Here is a 21,927-nt window from a genome sequence, read left to right on the forward strand (position 1 = left end):
CTGGTGCCTTAGGTGCATTTTCTGTGTAGTTTATTACATTATCACTGATCACTATGATAACAGTACTTATAATTCAGGGATGCCAAAGTATGAATACAGACATGCATATTGTGCATCTTGGATGCAAATGAAAAAATGCAGCTTTGCCTATTAGTAGCAAAGAATGTAAAAAGAAGAACATGATTGGGGCATATAGCTCTAAATGAAAAATGCTCATCTCTGCTCTTAAATCACAGCCATCTTTTATTAAGCCATTGGCATAAGTACAACTATATTATTTTCTACAGCTCAGAAATCTGCATTCTAGCCGGCGAATCACATTTTCTCCAGATGAGCCACAGACCAGTAGCATAAAGATAATCTACAATCAAATGTTTAATGATCAGCAGTTAAATATATGTTGTATGTTCTAAAATAATGCCAAATATAGTCATATCTCACAAATGAGACTTTTGATGGATAGAGATCTTATCAATTTTACTCTCCGTGAATTTTGATTTCCCCACCCTAGTTTTTAAGTTTTCTAATCTTATTTTTACATTTTTAGCAGATTGCTAAAATCTTTGCTAAGATTGCTAAAATCTTTAGCAAAGAAGGTATGAACGTATTTGTACTTACAATTCTCATTCATCCAAATACATATAAGATAAGGTGGGATTTTGTGACTATATATCCAAAGAGAATACATACCAATTCCTCCTCTTTTTTGTCACACGTGTACCTAAAACATATCTTAGCTGTTTTTAATATTGATTTTCATCAATAACGTTTACATGTATTTCTCCTAACTATACCGACAATGTTGATTCAGCCTTGGATACTTGCATATTGATTTCCTCTGTGGTGGTGAATGATCACAATAAAATCTTTCAATATATTCATACACACTCTATGATATATCTAAGCACACACACACACAACCTAATTTATGTTCAAATTTTTGATAAGACAATTACATTGCATGATTTGCATAAAAAGAAATATTGAGAAATATCTGGATTCCAACTTCTGGTATGTTTAAAGAATTGAATTTAGATTGGTTCATAGTACAATATTAACTGAACCAATCTCTTTCCCATCACTGCCTGCAGTAAGTCTCAGTAAATTCCACAAAATTCAGTACTGGGAAATATTATTACCATTAATCTGAACAGAGATTGAACATGCTGCATATAGAAATCAAGTTGAAAGCCAAAGACACTACATGCAAATATCTGGAAACTACAAGGCTTTTTACTTCTACTCAGGCACAAGCACCTCAAAATAAACAAGATATTAAGCTGTTAACAAAATTAATTTTAAAATACAAAAATAGTTAAGCATACTTTTCCCCCCAGAAACCAGTAACCTTCTTCCATATTTTATACTTTCCTAATGCAATTAAACTATTGTAATGTTAAGATTATAGAAAAATCTTCTCTTAGGTATCAAAATTAAATTAGACTGGATTACTGTTATATATTTAGAACACTTTTATCTCATGAAGATCTTGATGAAGGACACCCATATTTAAAAAAGAAATACTAGTTTTGCTTCCATATATTAACAAATTCTCCCTAATTATTGTCTAAGAAACTTCATCTGTAATACCCAAAAACTTTGGAGTCACCTCCAAGAAATTTTAATTAGGATCCAGTAAAATGTTCCTTCTAATTAGGATCCTCCAGGCTGAACTGTGCAATTGGTCCCCATCTCTTGTGAAGAGCTGTTGCAGTCCTGGCCATCATCCCTTAGAGAAGGTGCAGTTTCAGGCAGGTCCATCAGCCTTACTGCCGCCTGCATTTGCTTTTCTAATTCCTCTATCAGTTCTCCCGAAACAGATGTAGACTGTAGAGAAAGCTTTGATTTTTCATTACTACCCTCCAGTGTCAAAGTGCCTGTGTCTCGCCTTAATCCATTATCATCAATAAGTGGGGCTGTCCTCTCCTCTACGAGTGTGCATTGTAAAGGATTTATTTTCCCATCTTCGCTGGCTGAAGACTCTTGTTCATCCGAATCAGAGACTTCTGTCTCGTATGATGAAGTGCTGCCCGAGTCCTCGAATTCACTGGCATCTTCTTGGGAGGGAGGCGGCAGCTGCTGCTCAGAATTGCCTGCGTCAATTGCTTTTAACTCTTTCTCTTCCTTGTGTACCAGAAGCGCGGCTGTTTCCAACTCATTTAATTCAAAACCCAAGTCCTCCTTACTCAGCTCTGCTTTCCGCACGCATTCAGCGAGCGCTGCCAACTTCTTTGACCTGTGGAAGGGAAGATGGAAAAAACATTCAGTGTTCTGAATGATACGAATGCAAAAGTGACTAAACCAATGCAAATAATACACAAGACAGTAAGTAACAAGGGCTCCCATGAGCAGATTTTCTGATTATTCATCAACGGAGTGTCAATCATGCTTCTTGGTTTTTTTGTCTGTCTGATTTATAAAAGTATCTTTCCCCTTAACTCCACGATTGCTAAAATTCCTCAGTAAATTCGGTAGTGATGGGATAAAAGGGTTGACAACATTCTTCAGGGGGGCGAAAGCATTAATGACTGGAGACTCCTTTGACAGCTGCCCAATTGTTAGGCTTGGCAGTGGATAATGGGTGAATGGGGCCAGGAAAGCTTCTCTTCCTATCTCCCTTCCCATCGTTTCTCTGATAAACACATATCCCTGCAGACTAGATTTATTTTTGTACTTGGTGAGTTTATATAGCCACTTGTCTCACACACATGTCTATGGGTGGCGTATAAAAATAAACACAAAAACAATAGAATGAAATAACTAAACAAAGCAGGAAAATTCATTTTAAACTTAAAAACAATAAACCCATTATGTTAAAAGCATAATTTGCAGGATGATGAACTCATTTTCAAAGTAGCAATACAGCCACTTTGCAGGCTCCAGACCAGTGGTGAAATTCAATTTTTTTTTGACTACTGGTTCTGTGGGCGTGGCTTAGTGGGCATGGCAGGGGAACGATTGCAAAATCTCCATTCCCATCTCACTCCAGGGGAAGGATACTGCAAAATCCCCATTCTCTCCCCACTCTGGGGCCAGGCAGAGGTGGTATTTGCCGGTTCTCTGAACTACTCAAAATTTCCGCTACCGGTTCTCCGAACTACTCAAAATTTCCACTCTTAGTTCTCCAGAACCTGTTAGAACCTGCTGGATTTCACCCCTGCTTCAGACCCACTTTATCAGACCACACCTGATCTGGTGACAAAGTCATCACTTCAGGTCCTTCTGGAAAGCCAGCAAAGTTGGGGCCAATCTGACCTCAGCGAGAATGATGTATCAGAGTATGGGTGCCACTGCAGAAAAGGCTCTCCTCTTGGATCCTATCAGGCAATACACCTTCCTGGATGGGATCAGCAACATGTCCTTTGTGCTAAATCTGATGGGGCAGATAGAGATGATTGGGAGAGGCAGTCCCTCAAATAATCCAGCCCCATGCTATGTAGGGCTTTTCGCAGTAATTACCAGCACCATGACTTGAACCCAGAAGCAAACTGCTAACCAATGCAGCTATCAGAGCAGAGGTGTAAAGTGTACTGATCTAGGTTCCCACATTATTCATTTAGTATCAGTTTCCAGATACTCTTCAAGGCCAGTCCCATGTACATCATGTTACACTAATACATGTGGGAGGTGACAAGGGCATGAGTGAATGAGTGCAGGGTCTCCTGGTCTAGGAATAAGAACAAGTGGCCTATGACCCAAAGTTGTGCAAAGTTCTTCTCAGCCATGATTGCCATTTGTTCAGTGAATATGAGTCGTGAGTTCCATAAGGATCACCAGATAGTGCACTGAGTTGGTCTGGAGCAGTGCCACCCCACCCAAAACTAAAGATGTTAAACTCTCAAATGCTGATGGCCCTAAAAGCCGTCAGTGTTACGCTGAAGCCTCTTGACCCCTATCTAAATCCCCAAGTTAATATCAAGACAGAATATCAATAGCATTGCTTATTTCACCTGATGTAAGCAATTTGAAGTGAGGTATGATGTATAATGATGATACCTCACACCATGGCTAAAAATGACCTCTATCAATTGCTTCATGTAGATCAGGTGACAGGGTTCCTAATTAAATCATGAGCCTTGAGCCAAGCTTTAAAAGAAATCCAGTTATTTATTAGGAGCTTCATGCAGGCAAGTGAAGCCAGCTCTGATCCTACGTAATTTATGCCCCAATCATGACCCTGTTTTCCCCCTCCTCCCAGGTTGTGTCATCAATCACATTCCCCAACGGAGCAATTTCGCGGATTGTAGAAACCACTCCCCTCCGGCCACTGTGGGTAACCCTAGGATACAGCCTTGAGAGAGATAAGTCTGGAATGTGCATCTGTCTTTGGCTGCCGTGCCGTTTCATCGGTTTCCCATCCCCCCTTTCTTATGGCAACTTGAGAGCAGGCCAGGGGTGTCAAACTCACGTTGTCATCATGTGATGTATCATGACTGTGTTCCCCTTCGCTAAACATGGGATGGACGTGGCCAGCTCGTGACACATCCAGCCTGCGGGCTCCCTGATGTAGATGTTAAACAGACAGGAGATCTCAGCTGTGTCAGGATAGTTAGAAGAATAAAATGTGAAGTACCACCCTCTCCCACTGCTCTTAATCAGGATCAATGATCAAATCACATTTTCAGGATTAAAGGCAGTATCCCTCTGAATAATAACTGGTGGGTATTAGCTGAGACAGGGTGTCTTCTGCATGTCCTAGATGCAGAATTGCTGGCTAGCTGGTCTTTATAAAATGCTTTTCAGACTCTAGTCATTATTTTATTTTATTTTATTATTTTTATTTATTGGATTTCTATGTTGTCCATCACGATCTGGTGACTCTGGGCAATGTTTACAATATATTAAAAGTTAAAAAGTGTTTAAAAAGTTAAAAAGCAAAAGAATAATTCAAATAGAATAAAAATCTACAAATTAAAATTAAAAAGCAAGGTGATGGTCAGCTTGCAGGAGCTTTTTCTCTATCTCATCAGCCACGTTCAATGTAGCGGATGTCAGGATACCAGGCCAAAAGGTAAAGACAAGTTTTTAGGCTTTTCCAGAAAACCATTAGAGTGTGTGTGTGTGTCTGTGTGGGGCGGTTGTGGGAGATCTCATCTCTGAGAGGAGACTATTCCAAAAGGCTCTTCTCCTGGACCCCTCTAGTTGAAATTCTTTGGCTGATGGGAACTGAAGTAGGCCCTTTCCACTGGAATGAGTGGGGTAAATTAATCCCATAGCACTTTCCCTGCCATTTTCCCTTAAACCATGTGGATAATAAAAGCTGCATTGGATTTGTAATCTGGAGAAATATGAATTCAACAAACTGCAAGGGTATTTCTAAAATATTAAGGAAAAAAGAGCCAACTCCCCTCCCCAAATATTTTAAAATCACTTCCTGATACTATCCAGCAGCCTGTAAACCACTGGAGACTTTATGTTACATCTATTTATTCATGATAGCCAACAACATTTTATAAAAAAATATAAAATTAACGTAACACTGAGATCAATTAACAATTACAAGCCTGATTAAGCAGGTGCAGGTTTACAGATTTTCTGTTTCCTGAAAGGGTGAGAGGTAATTCTTGAATGCTCTGTTACCAAAAAGGTCAATATCACCAGTTCAAATTATGCTCGAAAGGGTCCTGGCAACAAATGCCCAACACCCTATTATACAAGCTTCACATGATTCCTGTAAATTCGGTAACAGATGAAGATCAAGTTGCATTTTCAGAGTGAATACAGTATATATGTTTCCTTCAGAAGAATGCATGGCTGTTTGAACTTTAATCCTAAATCAACTCTCTACTGACAATAGCAGTCTTGTGTCTGGATTAAATGGTAGCTTGTTCTCCCTCATCCATGTGTCACAGAGTTTAGACAATGCTTCCTTAAGAGTAGCTGGAAAGCAGAAACAGATCATTCCAAGTTCTGAATGATCATCCTTAGTGCTTCATGTAGCTATTGAATGTCAAGAGGGACAAGTTAAAACATTGTAGGATATTAGAGGTCAGAAATCCAGGCTTATATAGTAAATCTGCAGCACTGTGCTCAATATCCAATCCTTCCTGACAATCCTGAAGAATAGTCATAACAACAAAAGTTGTGAGCAGTTTGGGAAAATTAGCAAGTCTGCATTTATCCCATCCAATTTCAACCAAGGCATCACAGTACTTATCTTGGTTGAAAGCCCAGATGAAATGGATCCAGATAGCACATTTAAGTACCTTTACTGGTATAAGCAATCTGTGCCAAGACCATTATTCACTCAGCAAATGTAAACTGTGGTCTTCTTTATTTCCAACATCAATGTCCAGGACCAAAAGTTAACAAGGGATTTTCCTTTCCACATCAACTTGCCCAACAGCTAATCTGGGCACCTCTAATCTTCAGAGTACAAAGGAAGGGAATGCATAAGAGATGTGGTGGTGCAGTGGTTAGAATGCAGTATTGCAGGCTAATTCTGCTGACTGTCAGCAGTTCGATTCTCACCGGCTTAAAGTTGACTCAGCCTTCCAGCCTTCTGAGTCAGTAAAAAGAGGACCCAGATTGCTGGGGGCAATAAACTGACTCTATAAACTGCTTAGAGTGGGATGGAAAGCACTATGAAGCGATATATAAATCCAAGTGCTATTGCTATTGTTATAAATGGGCGCTAGTGGTGGGAGATGGAATCTCAGGAATGCGAAAGAAAGGAAGAAAGATTTCATTGTAAATTAAAATTCTTCAGCCTTGCTTAAAAAGCACAGCGCAATTAGAGGACATGGAAATATGCTTCTTAAAGGGCCCCCAAAGAAGAATGCTAATTTGTATTACTTTGGGCCAATGACATCTTTATTTTTGTGCATGCTTGGGAATGTACTTCCCCTTTTTCCTGTTTACATTTTTGGTCAAATTCATTTCAGTCATGGCATTGCTTCAGTTTGGTAAAAGCCTGTGAATACAGACACATGCAAACTGTTCAAATTAAAAAAAGAAATGGCGCTTGCCTCTTTATCACTCTCACTGGGTAGGAACAACACAGCCACAATTAGCATCCCTCCCTGTCAGCGTGGCATGAATGGTATGTTTGAAGGCGTGCCGATTGTATAGATGAGCAGATGCAAGTGAGAATGGTTTCTTCTAGAATCTTTCCCCATTTTATGAAAGCCACCTGCTTGTTAACTAAAAAAATGTATAGTCTGCACACTTATTTAAATACCTGGTCTCTATAGCTAACTACATTATGTCATACAGGAACAAAATGTGTTAATTGGATTAAGGGAAACTGAACTGAAATTTTTAATGTGTCATTTTTTTCTTAAAGACTCTAGAGAATTCAATGCTATTTGATCCTTTTAAAATATTTTCACATAGATAATATTTAGGGAATATAGAAGAGCAAGGGCAGATCCTTCAGCATAATTATCATCATTATCTCCCGCCAATTCTCCAGGTCTGCAACAGCTGTTTCTCCAGGCTCTGGTTCCTCAGACTCTTTTAAGTGGCAGCATCAGGAATTTGAACCTAGCATGTGCTCTCCACACTTAGCTGCTGAGCTACCACCTTTCTCTTAATAGTCTTATAATTGGGGTTGAACATTCTGCTGGAACATGTTTTCCGAGGCTGCATTGCCCCCTGGAATGAAGGTAATTTAGAAAGGGCTGAGAACATTAAAAAGAAAAAAGAAAAAACAAAACCCACGCCATCCAGTTGTCTCCGTCCTTTCCACACACTTTTAAATAAAATTCCTTTAGGAGATTAAGAAATGCTCTCTGTGTTATACGGAGTAATTATCCCTCCTGGGAACTAGAATATAAAGATCTTTAAAATCATTCGGCTGAGAGAACAAGCACTTTTAACTTTTGCCTCACAGGAGTTGTGTATTACATTATCAGCTGCTCGCTCTGGTGTCACTGTGTCATGCCTCGCAGGTTAGTAGACTTTGGCAGAGGAAATGAAACCCAATCAGTTACAGCGGGATTTATTGCAGACCTGCTGTTGCAGGAAGTGGTGAAAAGTTGATTGATAGCCTGAGAAAAAAACCCCTCTGCTGCAAAAACAAAATAAAACCCGAACAAAAAACTACAACTAAAACAAAAAATGCCAGCATGTGTCTGCTATTCACGCCTGATTTCCTTTTCCTCCTTACTCTCACTCTTGCTCATTTCATGCAATACTATTGTTTTATTCTCTTCTTTGTCAAAAATATATTTACATACACCGAAGAACCTCACAAATCATCCAGAACATAATATACTTAACTTACCAATATTGTAGGCATTTTTCTATCGCTTAATTACATATGACAGGACAGCTGACTTCTCTTAATTATAGTCTCTATTTTAAACCATTTCAATCTCAAGATTTAATTAATATCTAACTTATTTATACCACCACTCCTTTTGAACCAAAAGGCGAATACAAATGTCCCCAAAACCTCCTACTGCCAACAAAAATATATTAACTCATACCTGAGAGGCTGATAAATGAAAGAACTAGGATCTTAGCATAAGTCTGGATCAATATCCTTTTCAATGTTTCCAGGCATTTCATGTTCCAGTAAATTAGAGCTGGCCCACAGTTTTAACCAAATCTACAATTAGGAACTACTTAATTTAGGGCTGGTGTTTCGTATTCTTTGGTTTTTCTAGAAATGGACTGATGTAAACCAGTGGTGGGCTGCTCCTGGTTTAGTCCGGTTCTATAGAAGCGGTAGTAAAACTAGCGGGAAGCTCCGCCCACCTGCCACATCATCATGGGTGATCTGTGCATGGACGCGCGCTCCCACTGCGAACCGGTAGTAAAGGAAAGTGGAACCTACCCTGATGTAAACTTGCTATTTGTCAGTTATCTATCTTTGACTATGGAGAAAAATAAACTTCCCATGACATATATACTATTTAAGCTCCCTAAAACCTTAAAGAGATATACAATAATTTTATTATTTATTAAATACTTTTTTGACACATTTAAAAATCATTTATAAATCAGTTGCAGATTCCTTTTAAAGAGAAGAAAAAATACTGGTGCTTTGCTGTAATCTTTCTGTTTCCTCAGCATTAAAGATGGAGAGCTATTCAAGTATTTAAACTCTAGTGTGCACAAAGAAACCTCGGAACAGCAGCCGTTCCTTTCAAAAGACAAACATCCATGTTATCAGAATGAATATTACATATGTTTGGCTGACAGCCAGATCAGCAAACTTCATAACACCAGGAGCATTATAAGCACTTCACAATTCTGGCAAGGAGCCAGGCAAACGTATGACTCATTCAAACAAGACACTGGTGTTTATTTTTAAAGATACAGACATAATCCCTTGTCTTCCATTTGTGCTGAAAATCACAGTCCTGACATCTTATCAAAAGCAAGGATATAACATGCATTCTGCTCAGAAAACAAGCGCAACAGGCAGAATTTCCTGTCACATGGGTACCTCCAACATGTCTCTCTTTTCCTGACAAACCAGAGCAAGTAAAACAGTAAAACACAAAGTCAAGAGGATGACAAGGACATGCCATCTGAGGAAGACAGTTACATTATCAAGAACCTTTCCTGGACTAGTGTGAAGTAATGCATTTTATGAAAGTACCTTAACAAAGTGTATGAAAATTATATAATTTGGATAATTGTTTATATGTGGTGTAAGAGATAAAAATCATTTTTGAATATATGTTAGGAAGGTAGCAATGTAATGAATATAAGTAATGAAGGACTGTAGACATTATTATAGACATTAAAATGTGATTATTAACAAAGTTAGAAAAAGATTATGATTGACATATTGGAATATTGAATAATGGAAAAAGGAAAGATCACATCTTTGATTATTAGACTGATAGGGGAAGGGGAAAAAAAGAGGGCTAAAATGGAAGTAGAAATATGAGGGGGAAAATAGTAAAAAGAGATATTAAGAGGATATGAAGTATGATAGAATTATGAGAAGATTTAGAGTTGAAAGATGATAGCAGAAACTATATGTTAGTAAATTCAAAACTGAAAATGGACTGCAATGATTAAGAATAATATTGTTATGATTATTTATGTTAGAATGTATGAAACCCGGTAATCAAACCATTCACGAAATGAGATGTATAAAATATAAAAAAAAAATTATTCAAAAAAAAAAAGAAAGAACCATTCCTGGGTTATAATTCTGGGAAGGGGAAACCTCGCCTGAACAAACTTCAAACTATTCCGGGGGCTTCTTGGTGTTGTGCATATGAAGGAAGAAGCCTGGTTGAGCTGGACATAAATCCTGGTGATTACAGGAGCACATCTGTGTAGTTCTCTTCTCAACAGGTTGGGGCTGATTTGGCATGGCTTTTCTCTGGAAATATTTTTCAGTTTCCCGGTCTAGTCATTCCAGCATATGTATTCCCTAGGTAAATAGTAGGGTATAAATCTAAAGTTTACCTTACTAGCCTTATAATTTAAAACAAATGGAAAAATTATCACTGTGGAAGCAAGAACATGCTCTTAGATATAGATCTTCAGCTGTGCTTTTAACACTGTACTTTTTGTCCTTTAATTTTTTAAGCATTTTTTCTAAATTAGAAGAATTTGTTTCTTGCTCCTAATCATTTTCTGTCTCTACTTTCTTGTTCACCTCAACCTTCCCCATCCAGTAGATCCTTTCTTTGAAGAAATCTTCCATCTCTGTCTTATCCAACCTCCATGCTTTCTCCTGAGCAATGCAGGTATCATTTTCCTTGAAAGAAACCAGGAATAGACCCATTCAAAGTAATTCCACTACAATTTCATTACTATCACCACAAAAAACAAATTTCTTTGCAGATTTTTTTTTCTTAAATGAAGAGAAGCATGTAGCCAAAACCCATTGTGCATATGTTTCATTTATCAGAAAAAGAAAAATAGTGCTTTGATATGAGAGAAGACTTTGAGAAAACAAAATTCATGCTTCCATGAAAATATTGAGTTTACTACAAGTAGTCCTCATTTGTTCAGCGATTGTTGAAAGCTGCCACAATGCTGAACAAGGGGGACTTACAATGAGACTTCGTACTAGTTGTGGCCACCAGAGCATCCCCACAGGACATGATCGTGATTCAGATGCTTGGCAACTGGCTCGCACTTAATATATTTGCAGCATCCTATGGTTACATGATTGCCATCTGTGACCCACATTGCTGGTTTATGACAAGCAAAGTCAATGAGGAAGCCAGCAGGAGGTCACAAATGGCAATCATGTGATGTCATGCTTAATAACTGTGTGGGATTGAATTGACGACAGCAAGCAGAACTGCTACATTGACTTTCATAAATTTCTGTGGTCATATCACATTGTTTTTTATGACTATGTCACTAAGCAAGACCTCCCAGTCCCAATTACCAACTTTAAACGATAACTATTTATGCTGCAAACTGTATTTTAATGGCAACAGATGTATAGAAATGTTATACTGTACCTTTATAGAAAAAATCATTGGTTGCATGCTGGGTGATAGTATTCCATCATCATTGAGAATGTCTGTTACTCAAACCATATGCCATAAACTCACAGGGTGAGAACTAAAGTAGGCCTTTTCTAGATTATTGGACTGGATGGGTCGATTCAATTTTGCCATTCAATGTTGATGTATTCCAGTGTTTGCTGTCAAGTTTTAAAATACTAACCAGCACTTGTACTATACCAAGAAGCCTACTGACAACTAAGGTAGTAACTTTAGAATAGGCATTATTCTTGTTTAACTGGAGTGATCCATCAGGAGTCTAGTAGCTGCAGCTTGCCTCAACTGTTCAATAGCTTCTAGGTCATCTCCAAAATAGCCCCACATTGCACTAATCAAGTCTGATGGTGATCAGATCATTAGTTATATTGTCAAGACTCCTTGGCACTAGCTGAAGCTGGACAAAGCCTGCCCTGTCCATGGCTTTCACCTGCTATTTAAGAAGGAAAGCCAAATTTAGGAGAATCTCCTAGTCGTGAACCAACTCTGTCGGGGGCAGCAACATGTTATCCAGAGTATTTTTTTTATTTTTTTATTATTCATATTTCTATGCCGCCCACTCTCCGAGGACTCTGGGCGGCTTGCACCAAAGACAGTATACTAAATAGCATATTGCCCCCAACAATCTGGGTCCTCATTTTACCCACCTCAGAAGGATGGAAGGCTGAGTCAACCTTGAGCTGGTGAGATTTGATCCGCTGATCTGCTGAACTAGCAGTCAGCTGAAGTAGCTGCAGTACTGCACTCTAACCACTGCGCCACCTCGGCTCCTTGTATCTTTTGGAGTAAATGTTATAAGATCACCACAATGTCTATGGATGACAAGCAATTCATAGAGAAGCTGTAGGGGCTTCATCACTGGAGGTTTTCAAGAAAAGTCTAGACAGCCACCTGTCTGAAATGATATAGGGTCTCCTGTTTGAGCAGGGGGTTGGATTAGAAGACTCCCAAGGTCCCTTCTAGCTCTATTCTGGTTGAATTCTATCCAGGTTGTACTAATCTGAATTGTACTGCCCACTGTAGGATTTTAAAAGCATCTTGGCTCAACCTGAGGTCACAATAGATAGCTGGGGATTTTTGCCACATTAGTGATATGTCAACACACTATGAATGATCTTCCCCAGAAATTTCTAGTAAGTGTTAAATAATATGGGGGTTAAATAACATGGGAGAAAGCACCAAACATCATTAAACTGGGGTTTCCAGAGGTTTCAGTACTATTCCCTGCTATGACAACTGACTTAGAATGCTCATTGAATTAGCAGTGGAAGTACTGTAAAACAACGCCCACAATCTGCAATTCTTGTAGACAATCTAGAAGGACTGAGACTGTCAAAAACCACTGAGAGAACTAATAGGAGAAGAAGGAGCATACTTCATCTGTTGAAGTACAGATAGAACCAACCAGAATCACAAATGCAGCTCCTGTCCTATGACCAGATCCAAATCTTCACTGGACAGAATCTAGGGAATCCATTTTCTCTAAATTACTTTGCTGCCACCTTTTCAAATGCCCCTTTTGTAAGAAAGGGGAGATTGGAAACTGGGCAAAAGTTGCCATAAGCAGTAGCCTTCTTTAGAAGGTGTGATTGAATGTCTAACAGACCTGAGGAATACGGAAGGTGCAGAAATCAAGGTCTATTACAGAAGAGCGTCTTGAGCCCAAGGGAGCTCAAGGAGGGTTGTGAGAAAGAGATTTCAGCAATTCTTCCACGTGAGGGAGAATTACTTTGGTAGGTTTTCAAGATTCTGTTACATTACGCTGCTGGTAGTAAAAGTCCTTCCAGAAATCCATGTAGTCTTGGTTTGCAAAGCTTGATAATGAAGTAGTATTACAGCTTCATCACTGACTATCTCCTGGTGCCAGCTGTTTGCACTTCCTCCAGCATCCAAAAGAAGAGAAGAGAGTCTTGCTTCAGCCCGCAGGTGGCAGAATTCAAAGCATAGACAACCCTATTTAAGCTCAAGATGATTCAAGCTCAAGATGGATCAAATCCCAGGTAGCAACAGAAGGAGATACTTTTCATTAAAATAGATTCTGCCCAACTGGAATGATTATGAACAACTTTATCAAGAAACCTGAAAAAATACATCCTTTATACCTATGTTTTATTCCTAAAAGATCCAGATCACTCTCAACAAGGCTGCAAGTGGACATCAGCAGTTAACTAAGTATCTGTATACTTGAGCTCTGTGCTCTTGCCATTACTATGTCAGAGTGCTGAGTTCTTACCAGCATTCATTGTCATGTCAACTTCTAGTTTTCTCACTGATTTTTAAGTCACCTATTTCACCACAGCGGTTTAGTAAACCAAGGGGCTGCTTGGGATTGACAGCAGTCTCATTGGTTCAGTCTCATATAGTCCTCTGGTTGTCTTCCCATTCCTGAGAGCTATCAGGCATGAGATGGAATTGCCCTCCAAATACATACAGAAGAGTAAGGGAAAAATAATGAAGTTTGTTTCCTCCAGTGTCAATCTGACACAAAAGAGCCCTGGTGGCACGGCAGACTAAAGCACTGTTATTAACATCAGCTGCCTGCAATTACTGCAAGTTCAAATCTCACCAGGCTCAAGGTTGACTCAGCCTTCCATCCTTTCTAAGGTAAGTAAAATGAGGACCCAGTTTGTGGGGGCAATAAGCTGACTTTGTATAAAATATACAAAAGTATGAAGGCTATTGCTTAACGCATTGTAAGCCGCCCTGAGTCTCCGGAGAAGGGCGGTATATAAATCAAATTAAAAAAAATAAAAATCTCCTTTACATCTTAAGCTTTTCCATGAATGGAAGAAGCCATTCTCCAACACAGTGGAAAAACGTCAGTCAGTCTGGGTATACGTCCTGTCTAGCCAATGACCGAGCACTTTCCAAAGGCAAAACTCCGCCCCTTTAAGGCTGCCCCAGTTCTTCGTCTCGGTCTTCGCCTGACAGAACGTGTCCTCCTCTGACTGACCCTTTTTTCATCGGTTATATTTGCTGACAATTGTTGAACTGATTTCAGGTTCCTTCGTTTCAGTCCTGCTGACTTTATGCCTGGCTAAAGGTAATTTCTTGCCTCCCTTAGCAATAGCTGCGTGTAAACGGCTGTTGCCTAGCAGCTTTACCGGCCTCAGCGATCTCAGCTATCTCAAACAGCCCCGGAGTCGCGTGTAGTGCCGAAAAGGCTAGCGACTGAAGAGCGCTCCCTTCCTCACAGCTGTTGAGCGCAAGGGCTGTCACGCCGATTCCTCTGCGGCGTTTTTTCTCCCGCTTCAATCTCGCGCCAGAGGCGATCGGGGAGATAACGCTCCGGCGCATGCTCGCCTAGCAGGGACACTGATTCTGACGGCTTTCCGGTGCGGCGGTTTTAACGGAGGGGGCGATCGGAAAATTATCATCTTGACAGCTCCCCTCCTTTTCTAACGAGAGCCCTAGCAGCTTTGGGAAGGATCGCCTTGTTACTCCCTCGCTCTCCTTTCGCCGCCATTTCAGGCCGCCATTTCAGGCCTATAATTAATTCAAAATGGCGTCGGCCAGAAACAACTCCGAGAGACCTACGGCCTCCTCCTCCCGCAGGCGCCATCCTAGCGACCCTCTGGAGGGCCCTTCATCCTCCCTGCCACCTCCGGCCAAGAAAGCCCGGGCTAAGCGCAATAATGCGCAATCATCATCTGGGCCTTCCCGGGAGGAACAACGTCGCCATAAGGCCATGGAAAAGGCCTTTCTGCGGGCGCAATCACATTCTGGCCGGTCCGCTTCTCTGCCTACTCCTGGGTCTCGTTCTCCCCACTCGGTGAGAGACCTTTCCCCAGATGTTTTGGGAGACTCTCAGGATACTACTTCAGACCCTCAAAGGTTATTCCAAACGCTGCCTGATTCAGACCAGCGCCCTGTATTGTCATCTGCACCTCCTCCAGTTCTGCCAGCTTTCTCGACACCAATGGCTGACTCTTTGGAGGCCTTCATTTCTCGGGCGATCCGCCAATCTATCGCGGATTGCCTTACCCAAGCGCCAACTGCGGTCCCATCAAGGGATTCTATTCATCCCCTTCCTGGCGCCCAGGAGGTTTCCTTGCTAGATCAGGATCATTCTGCTTCCCATGTTGCTCCTGACCAAGTTTCATTGTCGGAAGGAGATGATTATCAAGATCTGGCTTGGTCTGATGATGAAGGCTTGGGGCCCGATCAGCCGGCCTTTGTTGGCCTATTTAAGCCGCACCTCTTCCGCTCCTTGCTTTTTAAAGCTATTGCCGTTACCCGTTTGGGTTCTCCTCCTGCGGCTACACCATCTTCTTCGGCTTCGGATCCGGCGGCTGCCATGTTCGCGGAACATACCAGCGAACCTGAGACCATTCCAGCTCCAAAGCTATTCACTGATGTCCTTCAGCGACAATGGACATTACCTGGCGCAGGGCCTAGCCCTAACGGCTTGGACAAGCGTCTCTACAATTCTGCATCCCCTTTGGCAGATATTTTGCAGATTCCGAAGGTTGACTCTCCTATTGTGGCCTTAACTGATACTACCCACCCAGCAGGGCCTCCTGAGGATTCTCTCAGACCTGAGGATAAGCGAGCTGAAAAGACCCTCCTCAAGGGGCACCAAGCGACAGCCTGGTCCATACGGGCGTCAACGTCTGCTTCTTTTTTTTAACCGAGCGGCCTTGCTCTGGCTTAAGCAGCTGCAAGCCAGACTGCCTCTCTCAGACGCAAGGTCTCACCAGGACCTAAATAAGATCGCTGCGGCATTGGAATATTCGGCAGATGCCACTCTGAATTCCACCCGTTTTTCCGCCAGAGCCTTAGGTTCTAATGTTACATCTCGACGGCTCTTGTGGCTTAGAAATTGGCAAGCCGACATTCGCAGCAAATGGCAGCTCGCTTCGGCCCCTTATACTACGGGTTCCCTCTTTGGCTCGGCCCTGGACCCCTTGCTTGTTGAAACCAGGGATCGCCGGAAGATTCTTCCACCGGCTTCTCATCGTTCTGATCACCGTTTTCCATCTCCACGGTTTCAGTCCTTTCGGACTTCGGCTTCCTCTTCCTTTCAGTCGCGAGGGCAACGATCCCTTCCCTCTAGACCACAACAGGATCCCCAGGTCAGACAAGGGTCCAGATTTTCCTATCGGAAGTCCTTCCGGGGTAGTAGGGGGGGTCGTTGGCCTCGACGGTCTAGATGAGGTGTGTTTCCTTTCTCCTATTGGAGGACGCCTGTCCTTATTCCGGGATCGGTGGGCTTCCTCCATTACTGACTCCTGGGTGCTTGACACTATTTCCTTTGGTCTAGCTTTAGAATTTTCTTCTCCTCCTCCCTCCCGTTTTCTTCCTTGTCCTGTTTCTCGGGATCCAGCCAAGGTAGGGATTGTTTCTGAGGCCATCAACCATCTCTTAGTGATTTCTGCTATTGAAACAGTGCCCACTTCAGAACAGGGTCATGGTTTTTATTCCCGTCTTTTTGTTGTCCAAAAGGCTTCAGGGGGTTGGCGTCCCATTTTAGACTTGAAGGCATTGAACCGGCACATTAAATATCGCCGGTTCAAGATGCATTCCCTGACTTCCATTCTGGAGTTAATTCGTCCTTCCGATTTTCTTTCGTCAATCGACCTAACAGATGCCTATCTCCATGTCCCTATCTTACCTTCTCATCGACCTTTCCTTCGTTTTGCCTTCAGAGGTTCCCATTATCAGTATAAGGCTCTACCCTTCGGGCTGTCTTCGGCTCCTAGGGTATTCACAAAAATTATGGCCTCCTTAATTGGTTTCATTAGATCTCACCCTGTTCGCCTTCAATTTTATTTGGATGACTTATTAGTTATGTCTCCTTCTCTACCCAAGGCTCAGGAGGATCTAGTTTTCGTTCTCTCTTCCCTTCAATCTCATGGATTTTCTATAAATTGGTCAAAGAGCCATCTGTTCCCCTCTACTAATATCCTTCACTTAGGTGCTTCCATTGATACCATCTCCTCCATAGTTTGTCTCTCACCAGAGCGCCAGGCCAATCTACGTTCCTTGGCACGACAATGTCTGGCAGATGGTTCAGCAACCCTTTTCGTTCTTTCCCGCCTCTTGGGGATGATGGTTTCCACCTTCGGTATTACCCCATGGTCCCGTTTACATAGTCGGGAGTTGCAATGGCTGCTGCTTCCCTTCCAACGTTCGAACCAAGAGGTTTCTTCCCGTCGTATCCGACTTCCCCAGCCTGTCCTCCAATCGCTTCGCTGGTGGGTTTCTCCAGCTTTAGCTCAAGGTTCTTGTTTTCGGGAACCTCAAAGACTTCAGCTTACTACTGATGCGAGCCTCTCTGGCTGGGGTGCCCATCTGCATCATCACATGACTCAGGGCCGGTGGACCACTCAGGAATCCCGTCTTAGTATTAATTTGTTGGAATTGCGAGCCATTAGGCTCGCGTTGTTAAGGTTTTGTGATTTGGTAAACGGTAGACATGTTTTAGTCCTTACCGATAACACTACAGCTAAGGCCCATGTAAATAGGTTGGGTGGCACTAGATCTCGCTCTTTGATGGACGAAGCTCGTTTGTTGGGATTATGGGCCGAAGACCATCTGGCTTCCATCAGGGCTGATTACATCTCAGGATCCGACAATGTCCAGGCTGATTCTCTCAGCTGTTCACAGGTGGACCAGGGCGAGTGGTCTATCTCTCAGGACCTTTTCCGGGACATCGCATCTAGATTTGGCTGTCCAGTAGTAGATTTATTCGCCTCCCGTACGAATCATCATCTCCCGCGTTATTTTTCCAGGTTTCTGGATCTTCAGGCGGAAGCCACGGACGCCCTTCGCAGCCCTTGGCCCCCCGGTCTTTTATATGCCTTCCCTCCTCTCCCGTTGATCCCCAGGGTTTTGCGGAAACTGCTAGAGGAACAGGCGCAGCTCCTCCTGGTGGCCCCGTTCTGGCACATGCGCCCCTGGTTTGCGGACCTTATGGATCTCTCCATGGCCCCTCCTTGGCGGATCCCTGCCTCCAAGGTCGTCTTATCTCAGGGATCGCTCATTCATCCGAACCCGGAGTGGCTACGCTTAACCGTCTGGCGGTTGAGTGGATCCTTTTGACAGAAGCCAGAATTCCATCAGACGTTGTTTCTATAATCCAGGCTGCTCGCAAACCTTCTACCATCCGAATTTATGAGGCCACCTGGCGTTCATTTGTTTTATGGTGTTCATCAGTTCCAGTTTTACCTACTTCGGCTTCCATTATTCATGTGTTGATGTTTCTTCAATCGGGCCTTCGCAAGGGACTTCGACCCAACACTCTACGTCGGCAGGTGGCGGCCATTGCTTCCGTCTTGTCTTGCGGTTCGAAGGATTCCATCTCTCGTCATCCTATCATCGCTACCTTCCTGCGAGGAGCTACGAACTTGCGTCCTCCTACCGTGCATAGGTTTCCAACGTGGAACTTGAACAAGGTCTTGAAAGCTCTCATGTCACCTCCCTTCGAACCTCTTCGATCCGTCTCACTGCGCTTCCTTTCGTTGAAGGTAGCGTTCTTGGTAGCGGTTACCTCTTCCCGAAGAATTTCAGAACTGGCAGCTTTATCTGTCCGAGCGGATCTTTGTACCTTCCATACCAATAGAGTGGTGCTCCGGCTAGATCCATCTTTCGTTCCTAAAGTAAATTCGACCTTCCACAGAGCGCAGGAACTAGTTCTCCCAGATTTTTGCCCCCACCCTTCCCATCGACTGGAAAGGGCTTGGCACACGTTGGACGTTCGCCGGGCTTTGAAGATCTATATAGCCCGGACGGCACCGCACAGGAAGACGGAGGCTCTGTTTGTTGCCTTTCATCCCGCTTCTCTGGGAGTTCGTGTATCAAGTGTGACATTGGGTCGTTGGATTAGGGCCGCTATTACTCTGGCTTATCGCCAGTCTGACTCTCCCCTGCCTCATTCCATCACGGCTCATTCTACGAGGAGCGCTGCAACATCCGCTGCCTGGGCTACTCAGGCTTCCATTGAAGAAGTTTGCCGGGCTGCCACATGGACTTCCATCAGTCCCTTCATCAGGCATTATAAGGTGGATTCGTTCGCTTCTTCGGATGCTGCATTCGGCAGGAGAGTTCTGCAGTCGGTCCATATCGCTTGAGTTCTGCGGGACCGGTTCCTTCCCTCCCTGGTGACATCTGGCTTTGGTATGTCCCCAGACTGACTGGCGTTTTTCCACCGTGTTGGAGAATAGACGTTGGTCTTACCTGATACGTCTCTTCTCGACATGGGGAAAAACGTCAGTCAGCCCCACCCTTGGTTTCTTTCCGGTGGTGGTTGGGGGGGGTGATATTAATTCTCTATCGTTTCAGGAGGACACGGAGCACGAGTCCGTCGCTTCGCCTCAACGAAGAACTGGGGCAGCCTTAAAGGGGCGGAGTTTTGCCTTTGGAAAGTGCTCGGTCATTGGCTAGACAGGACGTATACCCAGACTGACTGACGTTTTTCCCCATGTCGAGAAGAGACGTATCAGGTAAGACCAACGTCTATTCTATTTGCAAAGGGGCATTATAGATCTAGCCAATATCTTAACTGTTTCTAAATGTCTTGTTTTCTTTTTGAGCCAACAGATGAAAAACCTTCTAAAATACACTTTTACCATGAAATACAAAAATAACAAATCTATCTAGATTAATGAAGGTCTGCAATTCTTTTGCTGCTAAATGTAACCCATGGAGTACTTTTGGTTAGAGATATAATAGTATGTCTCTATTGGACTGGTATAGGTTTAAGAACAGGAAGCCAAATTTTTAGAGACCAAAATAAATATGAACAGTTCCTGAAAAAACATTTACATTATCCCTCTTCATTCATAATGAGTTGCTACAATCTCGCAATGTATTTTTTGTTTCTCTGTTGCCTGATAGGGTAGGCAAACACATGCTATAAGAATACGAAATAAACCGAAGGAGGAAGTGGGCTGCCCTTTTTAGCAGGAATCTATTTATGCTTTTTAACATAGCTTTACTTTCAAACTATTGTTATTCTGCTTGAGCTCTGCTGATGACTGCACTTGCTTTATTTGCGACAAAAGAATTTGGGAAGCATGCTTGAATCCTGATATGCATGAGTTTATAGAGATTTGCTAATCAGTCAGGAATCCTCAGATCTTTCTTTAATCTGCACTGATATTGATATGAAAATTGAAAACTTAACTACAGGTAGTCCTTGTTTAGCAATCAGAATTGGGACTGGCAACTCAGACTTTAAGTAAAATTGTCACTAAGTGAAACTATGACTGTACTTATTATCTTAATTCAGGTTTCCTTTGCTTTATAAACGTACAAAGGTTGTAAATTCAAGGATTGTCTATAAATTTAATTTTTCATCATTGACATAACTGTGAACGGTTGTTAAACAAGGATTACCTATATTTTCCCCACCAAAACCCATGGAAAAATAGTTTGCTTGACTCCAATGCAATTTTATCAACATACTCATGAAAATATCAGCACAGAAGCTAGGGATTGTACTGTAGTCATACTTCAAACTCAAATGTCCCCTCATCAAAGCTTGTGGTTGCAAGCAATTCTGAAAGGAAAATTGCCATTTAAATTGGATTACAATTAGATTAATGTTTTTCAAACTTGGCAACTTTAAGATGTGTGCATCTTAAAGTTGTGTGCATCTGTGCAGATGTGTGCATATGGGAATGTGTTTAATTCCCAGAACTCCCCAGAACTCCCAGGGATTTGAGATTCTCACATGTTAAAGTTGGCAAATTTGAAAAACACATAGCTAGTGTCAGAGATGAATGAAGATGCAAAGAATAATGGTACTTTAATCTTTTGCAAGGAATATTTACACCTTGCACTACAATTTCCCAATAATTGCTATATAGAAACTCAAGAAAATAGTTTACAGAACATCTGGATCTGTCTTGTACTGAATATAACCATTGAGCTATCTAGAACAGTATTGCCATTGGATAATTCACATAGCTCTTGTTCAACTTTGTCAATCAAGAACTTTTTTGTGAAAAAAACCCACAACCTTATAATAATCTAGTGTTTTGACATTTTTTTTTTGCATAACACTAATTCTGCCGCTCTTTACTTCAAAACTGCAGTAACATTGATAGAGACCTGTTTAATGAAAATGCTAACCTTTGATTTCCCCCCCTTTCTTTTTCAAGAAAATAAATAAAATCTGTAGTAAGATGTCCCAATATTCCTGACAACTTCCTAGCTAAAAGGAAGTATTTATTTAACAGCTAAATATCCACCAATGAGAAGAGCTGTAGTAAAAATACTACAAGCAGTAGTTTTCTTGGGGGAAGGGAGAGAGGAAGATTTTGCTCCATAAAAACTAGGCATTAAAGAAAAGTTAAAAGATGGGAGTTTGCCTGTGACTTCAGGCAGTTTAACTAATTATATATAAAAAAGATGTGTCTAAAGCAAGGCATAGAGACTTGGTAAATGTACCCTAAAGTTTTAAACTCCTTTGATAATTTAGGAAGATTAAAGTAACTCATTTTAATTTTCCCATGCGATTAATTGAGCCTAGTGAATACATTAAGGTGTA

The 21,927-nt window shown here is 41.8% G+C and overlaps 1 protein-coding gene across 1 annotated transcript in view; it reads right to left on the minus strand.

Moving 5' to 3' along the window:
- Nucleotides 1-1,339: 1,339 nt before the first annotated feature.
- The window catches only part of SHQ1 (SHQ1, H/ACA ribonucleoprotein assembly factor), an 85,868-nt gene continuing 65,280 nt past the window's right edge, over nt 1,340-21,927 (minus strand). Inside the window, exon 11 of the mRNA XM_070933560.1 lies at nt 1,340-2,236. Coding sequence (XP_070789661.1) covers nt 1,654-2,236 — 583 coding nt within the window. The 3' untranslated portion in view covers nt 1,340-1,653. The remainder of the gene's footprint in view (nt 2,237-21,927) is intronic.

Source organism: Pituophis catenifer, unplaced genomic scaffold (assembly GCF_029215685.1).
Source record: "Pituophis catenifer annectens isolate HBS135680 unplaced genomic scaffold, rPitCat1.0.hap2 SCAF_2, whole genome shotgun sequence".
Taxonomy (NCBI): Eukaryota; Metazoa; Chordata; class Lepidosauria; order Squamata; family Colubridae; genus Pituophis; species Pituophis catenifer.